Raw genomic sequence first — 12,893 nt, forward strand, 5'->3', positions numbered from 1 at the left:
TTGAGTACCCAATTAGAACAAAGGCATTGTGCATACAGAGTTATTTCTGGTAAAACAAACAAAAAGTCCATTAAAAGTCCACTAGTCATACAGCCTGTTTCTTCCAGGGTTTTCCACTCTTCAGTGAGAGAGAAACGGTCACAGACTATAGCTGGAAAAAACTTCAGAGAATCAAATAAAAGAGCACCTTTCTTCCCATTTTCTTTACTAGGAAGAAAAATAGATTTTTACCATCTTGGAAGAACACACTGAGACCTCGAACTTCAAGACCCAGCTCAAATCTCCCATGGAACTCAGTCTTACAGTGCTATTACAATCTCTGTCACTCCAAAATCCTGTGTACGCCTGTGCCTTGTTGGACCACAACCTCAGCTAGGGTAGAAACAGTGTTTTATTTATCTTTTTACCTTGGCACAATGCCCAGTAAACAGGTCTCCAGTAAATGTTGGTTGAAAGAATAAATAAATGACATCACAGAATTTCAGACTTGACATAATTTGGAGGGAGAAAGAAACAGAATACTAAATTAGTTGCGAAGGTGGGAGGTGGCTGTTTCTTTGAGAAAAGGGAGTATTTGAAAGGTGCAAAGGGGCAGAAATGCAATAGCTACTAGAGCTCAAACCTGAAAGTCAAGAAGCACAATTGCCTAGAGAAAGACTAGCAAACTAGAAACTGCCAAACTCTTTGGTTTGCCCACCACAGCTGTTCCCTGAGGAAGGGGAGTGTTATTATGCCAGAAACAAGGCGAAGAACGTTTATATCACACATAAAAACAATGTACAATGATACTGTAAAGCATCATTAATATTATACGTGCAAGAACTAAAATGAAAAAGCATTGAAGCATGTTTAAAATGTCCAAATATTTCAGTTAGATGTTAGGACTATTTCAAATTATGTATGTTGATCATTGCAGAAACTGAAATTTGAAGTTCAGTATAAAAAGCTGTTTCAAAGAATAAGATTCATTGATTTTCATAAAGAAAAATTAATGTACTTTAAATGCTTTTAGATATCCCACTATGAAGTTAAAGAAATTCAAGGTTAAACTTGAAAGAATCTGCAATTAAAATGAGGTAGCTGAAAAGAAAAAACAAGGAACACTGACCTAAAATCAACCTGTACTTCACTCAACCAGCCTTACCAAAGAAAGTAGGCAGAAGTGGTGCTTTTTTTGTGAATGAGAACAGTTCCTTTAAGGGTCTCATGGCAACCAGAAAATGAGTCATCCTAACAGAGCACAGTATTTAATTAAGATACTACCAGTATGTGTTGTGATAGTACTGTAACTATGTGTTCTATATTCATCCTCACTTTTAAAATACTACATATACGTTACTTAACGTATTATCAACAGCTACTGACAAAATAATGTATTATTTCTCTATTTTATTCAACATACCCTAATTCAAATATTCTTCTCAAGCTCAATTATGGTCGGCTGACACATAGTGATTATGACTTAGCCCAGCTAATGAGTAATTTGTTAGAGGTTCTATGACATTGCTGTTACTTCGCAGACTTGTGTCTGCAAGACTAGATTTTTAAAGGTTAAATTTTAAAACATGTTTGAACAGGATTAGAACAGTTTACAAAAAGATTCACAAAGAGATAGTAGTACAGCTTATAAAGATCTAGCACATTTAAATCCCCATAAAACCACACCAAGGTTAGACTGTAGCTCTGAGAATGCACTGAATCAATAGCAAACCAAACTAGTTTGATTTTCAATAGTCTAGTTTCCACCTGCAAATATATCAGTTAATTTTGTCATAAATCATAAAAACCAAAATCAGCAACAAGCAATTTTTTTTTTGGCATAAGGGTTAGTTAGAGAAAAATTTAAATGTCTTTGGGTCTCATTTATTTTCATTCAAAAAGAACAGATTTTCTAATCCCACAGACTTTAAAGTTAGACTCTACTGAATAAAAGGGCAATGAGAAATTAGTACTTTTTTAAGTTGGCAAGAAAGGCAGCACTCTAGTCTTCACTTTTATGTTCTCCATTTAATCCTCCCAACAACCTCTTTGCCTGCCAAAGGTACACAGGTCAAGCAGGAACTAGAATTACTTCAATTTCTTCAATACAATTTTTACAAAAGACCTGCAGTGGGCCAGGTGCTAGGGATACAGCAGTGAATCTACATTTCCTTCTCCTTGCTCGGGCTGAGGTAGGCTGGGCAGGTAGCACAAGGGGAAGCCGTGCTGCTGGGCATCCTGGAGCAGCACCAATGTAACCATGATCCCGAAAGATCAAGCTGTCAGGGCATCTGGGTTCTGGCACCTGCATGCTCTACCCTAAAGGCCTGGATACTGTCTCTCTGAAGCCAGCCTTTGGCAAGTTCTGGCCTCTGCTGGCATGGTCTGGTCAGAATATAAGCATCTAAGAACCAGTGATTCTACAAAGGTCCCTCCCCTTTTCATGGTGGTTGCCCTAAAGACTTTTCCCCCTCCATTCCCTCTCTGCTCTATGTGCTCTGAAAGGATACCTGTGAAATTGGATCTGGAACTCTTACAAAGCTAGACTGGGAAGGCTTCAGGTTGCTCACCGCTGGCTGAAATAGTTCCCATCCAGTACATATCAATGTTTCTGCTCCAAGATCTACCCTCTATCCATTCCCCACCCCCTCAACCTGCAGATGTTCTAAAAACTTAAGAAGAGAAACCTGAAAAACTGACCATAACTGGAAAGACTAGTCAATCTATTATATAACAATATTCTCTGTAACTATATAAACTAGTTTTGCAAGAAAGGAGTCAGGACAGGTGAAAGGTCAAAGAACAAATAGTCCCATCGGCCTTTCCTCCTACATAGACCCTTCCTCAATGTGCATGCTTTGACATTTCAGAGGCTACTTTATTCTCTACATAGGCTTCACTATAATGAGTATGATAAAGATACATTTCAGATATTACCCATAAAAATATAAGTCCTATAACTTTGTGGTCAAGAAGGTAGAATGGTTTATAAAATATTTTTTGTCAATATGGAGAAAAACTTGGTGAGGTTAGAAGTCTGGCTCTCCCTCTTATTCTTTGAACTTGGACAAATTACTTCTCTGTGCCTCAGTTACTTCATCTGTAAAATGAGAGTTTAAAAAAAAGAAATCTTCCTCCTGGGGTATACTATACACAGTAAACAGTACACATAAAGGGCTTAGAACAGTGTCTGATTCAGAAAAACGCTCAATAAATAAAATCTGCCATTATTAGCTACTATTAATCTCAGGTGACAACACAGATAACAAAATAATGCACAAAAACTTCCCTGTCTATAAAACTTGATTTCAAAAATTGTCATCAGTCACCCTACAAAGACTATCTTTTTTTTTTTTTAAGCCAAAGTAGGGGAAAATTTTTTTGGAAAGATTAGTCTTTTCTATTTTGCATGCATAATAATAAATGTTTATAAAAGTAAGTTTATAGACTTATTCAATCCAACTACTACCCTGTTAAAAATATTAAATATGGGGTAAGAAGTGTTCAGGGCATAAAACTCGTAAGCCACTTACTTAAAAGAAACTGAAGACTAAAAACACTAGGAAAATACCTGGTTATTCAACAACAAAAATGGTTAAAAAGATTTTTACAATATATTTAATAATTATCTTTAAATTAAAATGCTCTAGTATATTTTGTCATGGTAATTTGTGAATTTTTAACAAACATGATTTTTGTAAAAAGATAAAGTTAAAAATCTTTTTTTCTAAGTAAATACCAAATGACACAAAACTCTAAACTGAATATAGTTTTATAAAATGATTCCTCAGAAGAAAAAAAAAGTTCTATGTAGATTTCAATTCTGTAATTTCTCATTTAAAAACGTTTTCATGTGACATACTAAGTATAATTTCATTATCAAAAAATAAGAAAAATAGGAATAGTTTTTTATGTTTTGGTGAATTCTGGATAACTAGTATCCCCTCCCAAAAATGTTCACTGGTACTCATCATTCAAAGTTTCATCTCTCTCTAAATAGTTTACATGCTTACGAATGTTATGTGTATGACAGATGCTTTGCCATCCTTTTGTGGTCACTCAGTCTCAGAATAGAATGAAGCAACACGCAGCAGTAAATTATATAACACCAGCATATCAGACAAAGCCACGAGGACTAGTGGAAGCAATTTTACGACCAAAGAGATAAGATCATATCACCTTTTCCCAACAGTGGACTGTATTATATTCCTTTTTAAGTCTTTAAATTACAATCCTTAGTCTCAGATAGTGAAACTCCACTCTCAGGAAATTATTGAATGTTTACACAGTGCTTTATCATTTTCCCTCATAGAAAATAAACCAATCTAAATGTTTTCCTCTGGTGGTCATTACCTTGCAGTAGACATAAGCAACCACCTAAGAGCAGGTCTAAGTATGAACAGACTATTCACTACCCTTAAAAAACTGGAAAGACCAGAAAAAATACTCAACTGCTCAGCTAGGAGAAAAAACTTAAACAATGTTAAAGAAGAAAATAAGATTAAATGAGAACTAAATAAAATAATCTACATAAAAAGAAAAGAAAAGAAGGAATACCACCACAGATTTTTAAAAGTAATGTTAAATCAGACAGAAAAATAACATAAGTAGAAATGCACCTTTCCTCACATTTATTTCCTTATCCAGCTGGTCAGAGATTTTCCACCCCAATTAGAAGATATTCAAAACAGGGCCTAAACTGAGTAATAAGCATAACACAACATCCTATTTTTATGGCAATGATATCACTGAGAGAAAACTTGGACTCAAATTTAATTCACCTCAACTCAACCAAAAATGCCTTCTTGTGTCCTAAGCACCGTAAGGCCCCAAAATACCAAGATGATAGAATAAGGTCCTTGCCTTGGGGAATGCTATGTCCACTGGGGAAGAAAGAAAGCAAACTATTATTATATGATACAGTAAGGGCTATAACCAAAGCATGTACCAAGTGTAAAAAGCACCTGAGCGGGGAGGGTATAGCTCAGTGGTAGAGTGTGGGCTTAGCATGCACGAGGTCCTGGGTTCAATCCCCAGTACCTCCATTAAAATAAATAAAGAGAAATAAAAGTGAATAAATAAATAAACCTAATTACATACCCCCTGCCAAAAAAAGAAAATTAAAAGCACCTGAAAACACAAAAGGGTGACCAAGAATTCTGCCCCAGGGATGCAGGCTACGGTGAGCATAGGGTTGGAGGTGGCATCCAAACTGGGTCTTACAAAATAAATCAGGCAGGAAAAGAGACTAACAGTAGCAAACATTCCAGGCTAAAGAAACAGTCATTTTAACTTTAAATATCAATACTGATTCTTCGGATGTCACTAGAAAAAAGAAAAGTTCTGTTTCAGATCATTCAATAGCCACAAACAAAAATCACAATGCTCACAGGCTTTTTTGGCCTTATGATACTGCCTTTTGGAAAGAAAAGGACTTGGTCAGTAATCTACTCAGCTGAGTAACCAACAGGAAACAATGAAAGATTTTAAACGCTTTCATTATAAACAATAGCAAAACTGGCCACAATGCAGAAGGAAATGGTCCAATAAAATAGAGAATTTTAAATGATTCTACATGAAAAGATCTGAAAAGCATTCTCAGCAATTTAAAAACCATTATTAAATAGTCATTCTTTAGAAAAGATCTCACGTACTGGGTAGAATAAACTATTTGGTAAAGTCAAGTGCATGGGATTTTTTGTTCATTGGCTATATGAACTTGAACACCTCAAGATCAAAACAGGCTGTTAGTTCTGAAAGATAATGGCCTCTTCCTTCCTCTGCATTTTGGTCTACTTTAGGCTGTGGTTGGCTATATCCTAAGAAGTGAAATAAACTTAATTGCAAAGACTACAGCCATTTTATTCAGAAAAAATGTTAATCTGCCTTCTGATGTGGACTTTGGATATATAAATGGTAATTCAAACCACATGGTTTAATCCAAAACCTAGGCCCAGTTTCCCTATGAATATTCCTTAAAGGCTTAAACCTGTGGCTAATCTGAGCTTCTTTATTTTTTAGCTCAGAAGTATGGGTTTAAGTATCCTTCCACTGAAAGGTAAGCTACTAGCCAGCTTCCTAGAAGAGTTGACTTCACTTGAGGGGAGTAATTTATCTCTAAAGCTGTTAGAAATGGAGAGGTTCTTGTGTAGAAAAAATGAAAACAAACCAAACAAAATGACAAATAATTCACTTAAAACTCCTTCTATTCAGATGATCTCCAGGACCTTACCTTCTTCCATGTAATTCCACAAAATTGGCTCATCTCTGTTAATCTTAGGGGCTAAGAGAAAGAGGGTGTCCACCTCTATATATGTCTCAATTCACTGCCCCAATACACAGTTGACCATCTAGGGATTTCCTGACTGTTTTTCATGAAACATGTCAATTCTTATCCTCCAGGAGGGTACACTGAACACTTTACAAATTGATATTGTTTTAAAAACATTTCATTACGTACAAGGACTAAAAAGCCCAACCTTCATTTTATAGGTAACAAAATAAGGTACAGAAAAGTGTTCTGTCTGACGAGCTGGAGATGATGCCAAGTTCCAAGCACCTGTAGTAGTTAATTTTAAGCTCACAGAATCCAGGGAGCTGGCTCTTTGACAGCCTGGAGAATTCTGCAATCTACCTTTCTTCAGGCTGTACTTGAAGCCTTATCCAAACATTGGGAGTAGGGGGTGGGGGAAAAGACGGGGCAAGTGATCAAATCAGGAAACAACAGAGAAGAGAGTGACTAGTGGCTGGCCAAAATTAGCCTATCTACAACAATTTCTATCCCAAGATTATCAAGAACCTTATCTGGATGCAGTCGTTTCTCCTCCATTCTGAATAGGGGAAATAAAATGAAATAGTAAGAAAATGCACTCAGCACTTAGAAAAAAAACCAAACAAGTGCTCCCTCACTGCTCTAGCAAAGCAACTAGCAGCGGGTCTTCCTAAGCAAGAAGCGGGACCGACCAGAAAGTGTTCTGGAGGTCAATTCTACTCTCTGTGACCTCGGGCAAGTTACTCAACCTTTCAAACCTGTCTTCTCACCTGAAAAACAGGATACCGCCACCTGCTTTGTAAGGTTGTTAAGTGAGGATCAGGAATAATATATTAAGGGAACAAGTACTTGGCAACCCTCCTATAAATGGTAACTGCTGTGAAATATATGAAAAGTTCATTTGTACCTTTTCTACTTTTCAATTCATACCATGTAACTCTTTTGTGTAGATTACATACAAGAATTACAAGTAAATCTGAAATGCTCTGGCTACTTCTTTAAAGAACTCCATTCCCTCACTTCTAAAATGAAAGATCTCTGCGGTGATTAGGGAAAAGGACTGGCAACCTAAAAGAGGGAGATGCTACTGAACCTCCTCAAAGGAAACCGCCCCCTGGACTGTCAGCTCTCTGAGGGCAAGGGCTGCCCTGTTTAACTCACCACTGTGACCTAGTTTTCCTAACACAAACTAATTGTTGTAGACTTAGGCATCCCATAACAGGTTACTTGACACCCAAACATGGACCCACAAGACGTTCTGTACCGCACACTGTTGACTCACACAAAAATATTTAAGAAGTTTAACATTACAGTACAGTTTCACTGTAATACTAAAGTCGAAGAAAAGGCGCTGTAAATCTAGTGCCTATGAGGTAACCAGAATGAAGTCACGCCTTTAATAATAAGATGTCAGGTCAAGAGGGAGTGAAGCTCCAGCAGGAAGATCCATTGAGCTGGCGCGATCGCCCCTGGCCTGAGATGGGGATTCGAACCCAGCACTTGCCTCGAAGGACATGGCAGGGGCCACTCCAGAGTGGAAGAGGCCTTTAAGGCGAGGGGACCTCGCTCCAACTTTCTGGTGGGAGCCGGCTCGACCCCGACAGCGGGCGGCTAGGCTCGAGTCCGCCCCCGGGTGCAGCGGAGCAGATCTCAACGCGGAAGCGCACTCGGAGCGACGAGGGTCGCCGGCCCTTTGTCCCCCGCGGAGGGGCAGGGGCGAGGCGAGCACTGCCTCCCATCAGGAAATAATGACAGATCGCGCGCCCTTGCTCGCGCCCGCCCCGCCCCGCTCGCCAGGGCCGCAGGCGGCGCCCGCTTGGCAGCCCGGGGCTGAGGGGCCCGGCCGCGCCCCCTCCTCGCCCCCCACCGGCCCAAGGCGACCCTGCGCCGCCAGCCTCACCCGGTCGGAGCTGGAGGCCGCCGTCGCGGCGGCTGCACCACAGCGCGCGCTCGCCTTGCTGCAGGATGTAGTGGTCCTTGGCTTGGAAGAGCTCCATGCCGGCCCCGAGCGCTGAAAGAGGCGGCAGCGGCGGCCCGGGCGCGCCCGCGACTCCGCGGCCCCTTGGCCCCTTGGCCCTTTGGCCCCAGCGGCGGCGGCCCGCGCCGGGCGTCCTTGTCGGCCCGGGCCGCCAGAGCCCGCGCCTCGGGGAGCGACGGCTGAGGGAGCGCCCCGGCGGCCCGCCCTGCAGGAGGAGAACGCGCCCCGGCGGCCGCGGCCGTGGAGGCCTCTCCCCCGGCTCCGCCCCCCGATAGGCCCCGCCCCATCCTCACCCACTGGCTCCTCCCCCTACTAGTCTCCTCCCCCGCCTCTTTCTTCTTTCAGTTCCTCTTCCTGCCTTTTCCCGCCGCCTTCTCCAGCTTCTCCTTGGTTTCTCCTCCTGGATCCTTCCCCGAGGCTCTCCCTCCTCCCTCTTCTCTTCCCCATCCCATTCCCCTCCTCCTCCTCCGGCTCGGCCCGTGCCCCCTTCCCCAGCGGGCCCGCCTTCCCACCCCAGGCTACCGGGCTCGGGGGAAGAACCCGGGCTTGGCTGAGGCAGGCTGGCGCACTACTCCCCTGCGGCCTTTGGAGCAGAAACCCACCCCTGGGGCCTCCCCTCCCATGCCGGCAGGTCATTCGTTACTTTCACCAGCCCTGAGAAAAGCTAGGCCGACTCCCTAAATCCAGCCTGAAATCCCTCTTCCCCGGGCCCTCAGAGACCCAGACGAGGAGAACTGGGATGGTTGCAGGGGCCCAGCCAGACTATCCGAGCGGGGGTGTCTTCTGTTTTGGTATTTCTTCGTAGAACCTTGGGACGTTTGACAACAGCAGACATTCAATAAATGCACATCAACGAGAAGCATGTAACAATAGAATATAAACAAGTTTAGCAGCACAGGGCTCTAAATAAGGAAGAGGAAGAGAGCAAAGTTCATAAGCTGTCGTGTGGCAAGTTAAACAGGATGCATCTGAGAAGACCATAAAATGTCAAAGAAGTGAGAGTGATCTAGTTTGACAAGGATAAAATGGCTGGAGAACTTCTTGTGGAAGGAGGAAGCCCTCCAGAGTATCTTGAAAGGCCAGGTGGTATCTTGAACAGAATGGGGCTTGGGAGTCAGGCCCCAAGTTCCAGGCCCTACCTCAGGGGTGATCTCGCTGTGTGATCTCGGGAAATCTCTTGGTCTCAGATGGTAGTTAAACTAAAATGACCTTTAATTACACTCCCAATTTATGAATCAGTGAGTCTTTCTACTTCTATCTCCTATCTTTTCTAATGCCCTAGAAGGGAAGAAGGGAAAAAAACGAGGTAGGAGACAAGAAAAGCAAGGTAATACTTTTAACCTTATGCTTGATAAAAGTGAGAGGGCCCAGGAGCAGGACGGAATTCCACATTACTAATTATTCCAGCCCACACTGATTTCTCTGTTGAATTTCCATAGCACAGAAAGTCCCATGATGACAAACTGTCCTGGAATCTCTGATAAGTACTATGCCTCTTGTTTTTTTTGTGTGTGTTTTGTTTTGTTTTTTAACACCTTTATTGTGGTATGATTCCTATACAGTAACTACACATTTTTCAGATGTATAATTTGATGAATTTTGGTAGATGTATACACCCAGGAAACCACCAACATAATCAAAATAGCTAACATTTCCATCACTCCCCTAGACGTGCAATTATCAAATTCCCAGTTTATCCTTTCCCACCCAGTACTATGCCTTTTGAACTGTACAGACACCTCAACATAAAGGTCAACAGGAGTGATTACTATGACAAATCTTTGTGATGTGACTTGGACAAAGAAGATAATGGAGATAAGATTGTGAAAGACAGTTCAATGGAACCATCAGTTTCAGGTTTATTGTTGAATTCAGCCATATGTTGACTTTCTTTATCAAAAATGAATAGATAATGAGAGAGTCTTACGAAGACAGGATGTTCTGCAAATTATTTCATTATTTTTAAATGAATCACATCACCAGATGTGAAGAAAATAATGCTATTGTAACTGTTTTAAAACAATTCATTAGTTGATTGAAACTTTCTCTGATGTTTTAAGTCAGTGGTTCCAACCCTGGCTACCTATTAGAATCACCTGGGGAGTTTTTCAAACATACTAATGCTAGGACCTCAGACCAATTAAACCAGAACTTAATTGAGATGGGCTCTGGTGTCAGTATTTTTTCTAAACTCCCCAGAGTATTCTGATGTGCCTCCAGGATTAAGCACTACTGTTTTAAATGAAATTAATTGGGAAAATCTGCCTGACAGCAGCTTAGCAGAAAATAGCAATCAGTCATTAACTCGTACCAATGTATGAGGTTGATTATCTGTAAACCCAGAGGTTTAACAAGTAGAGCTCTTAGGAGAGAGAAAACCTGAAGGGAAGATCCTCCTGGAATCGATCTGACCCAAATGCACACTGCTCTGTCCCTCCCTCTCACTCTAAATGCATGCTTGACTTTGGGGTAAGTAGAGCCCTGGTCTGGCTGAACAGAATGAGTGAGAAGAGTAAATAATCTTGTCTCTGGCAGACATCACATCCCCATTCTGCTGCCCTGGTTGCCTTGCCTTGCTCCTGCTTGTTAGGGACTTCCCGAACCTCAGACAATGCTTGCCTGCGGCTGCTCCTGACCCTGCAGCTCCTCCACTCCCTGGCTGGCCTCCCCATCCTCCCTGTGGCTGTCTGCCAGCCTCATCATGCTCTCTCAGCTTCCTAATTCATGGCCCTCCTGCCTTTGAATGGTGTCACCCAGGTTATGGTAGAAAGTTCATGCAATGCTGTTCTGTTTTTCAAACGTGAAATGACCATCATGTATATTATATATTTTCTTTTACATGTATATTTATGCTCATTTAAGTATACTCACTAGGGAGTTAGGTTCCAGCCAGTTTGGTGTGATCTTAGTTAAGTCGCTTCATCGCTTTTAGTATCAATTTCCTTATTTATTAAGAAATGATCACTAACTGTTCTTCCAGCCCTGAAATCAGTGAATGTGAGGAAATGTGTCCACATAGTTAAACTTACACAAATAATGATAATGACTCAACTTTGATTGTCAATTTGGCCTTCAATGTCACATTTATTATATGTCTTTGAGATTTGGGGGTTCTGACTAGACTCTACTGACCTCTTGTAAAATTTGACTTTTAACATCATCTCCTGTCTACTTGTCCACAGCTGTGTATATTGTTTGTCCACGAGAACTTTCTTCAGTCTTATTTGTGTGTGCAAAATCTCCAAAACGAGAATTTTTTTTTTCAATACTTGTTCTGCCTGCCAAGAGGCTGCTAATTTCTTTGGTCAGCAGTTGGGACGGTTAAGGGCCCAAGATAATCACAAGTCAAATTTTCATATTTGATCAATCATCAGCCAATTTCCATGGACCTGCTATACCTCCTTTCACAACTTCATAAAAGACAACTGGAAATTGTAATGACCACTTTGAAGCACTCTGACATATGTGAAATTGTTCATTTGAGAAGCATCATAGAACAGAAAGGAAAAGTCCCTCAAGAGGCAGTCACGTTGGTCTAAATGAGAGAGATCCTTTTGTTCAATGGAAAAGATCATCTCTCCTCCATTGTTATACTTTGAGGGTTAGTAAGTACTGGCTTTTTAGTTGTATGGCCTGATAAAATTTTCAAGGACCCTCATTGTTATTGCATAAACTAGCTATAAAAATTACGTTGCGGGCATGCCTCTGTGCACGTATGTGAGAGAGAGGGAAATGAAGTATTTTCTGCATCTAATCTTTCTCCTTCCAGAGGAAAGATAATTAGCCTTTTACAGTGATAATTTCATATTTGTCTGAAGCCAGCTGTCTCTCACTTCCTCTCTGTTATGCAGTTATTCTTCAATTTAAAAAATTAGATATTTCTAGATAAGCTAATTTGAAAAAAAGTCCAAGGTATGCTGGTTGAATAGAAAAAATCCGAGGTGCAGAGTGGTATTTTGATGTATCCCATTTGAGTTTTTAAAGGGGAAAATCAGATACCACATTTTTATAAGCTCAGAACATTTCTGAAACAAAACACAAGAAGTGTGGTTAGGTTACCTCTGAGGAATGGAAATGGGAGGGGGGACACTCAGGAATGGTAAGGAGGAGGGTAGAAACTTCCTGTTCATTTTATATTCCTGTATGCTGTTTTTTAAAATAATTTTATCTTGTTTTATTTTTTAATTGAAGTATAGTTGATTTACAATGTTGTGTTAGTTTCTGGTATACAGCATACTGATTCAATAATATATTTATATATATATTCTTTTTCATTCTAGGTTATTACAAGATATTGAATTTAGTTCCCTGTGCTATATAGTATGACCTTGCTTATTGCTGTTTTGATTTTTTTATGTGCCTTTAATGCTTTAAAATAAAGAAAAAATTTTTAACTAGTTAAATATGTGCGTGTGTGTGTGTGTGTGTGTGTGTCTAGAACCCAGTCTTCTACCACACACAAAAGCATTGTTAGGTAACTTATTACCTAAGGATTTAGACTCTTTTGCTTTGACAAGCCAGGAGTTCAGGGCATGGCTCTTTTTATTCATACACTGCTTAATATTTTTGAGCTTTCCTAACACTTTAAATACTGTCAAAGTGAACTATCGTAAGTATATAAGCCATTTTTCTGCACTGTATGCTCTTTTAAATAGGACACCAGGA

General features: G+C 40.6%; 1 protein-coding gene across 4 annotated transcripts in view; it reads right to left on the bottom strand.

Annotated features, from left to right (window-relative positions):
* Positions 1–8,379, bottom strand: part of INPP5F (inositol polyphosphate-5-phosphatase F) — a 77,106-nt gene extending 68,727 nt beyond the window's left edge. For all 4 annotated transcript variants that reach the window (XM_032490776.1, XM_032490775.1, XM_032490777.1 and 1 more), the window contains exon 1: positions 8,151–8,379. In XM_032490776.1, coding sequence (XP_032346667.1) covers positions 8,151–8,247 — 97 coding nt within the window. In that variant the 5' untranslated portion in view covers positions 8,248–8,379. The remainder of the gene's footprint in view (positions 1–8,150) is intronic.
* Between the last annotated feature and the right edge of the window lie 4,514 nt (positions 8,380–12,893).

This window comes from Camelus ferus, chromosome 11, assembly GCF_009834535.1.
Source record: "Camelus ferus isolate YT-003-E chromosome 11, BCGSAC_Cfer_1.0, whole genome shotgun sequence".
Taxonomy (NCBI): Eukaryota; Metazoa; Chordata; class Mammalia; order Artiodactyla; family Camelidae; genus Camelus; species Camelus ferus.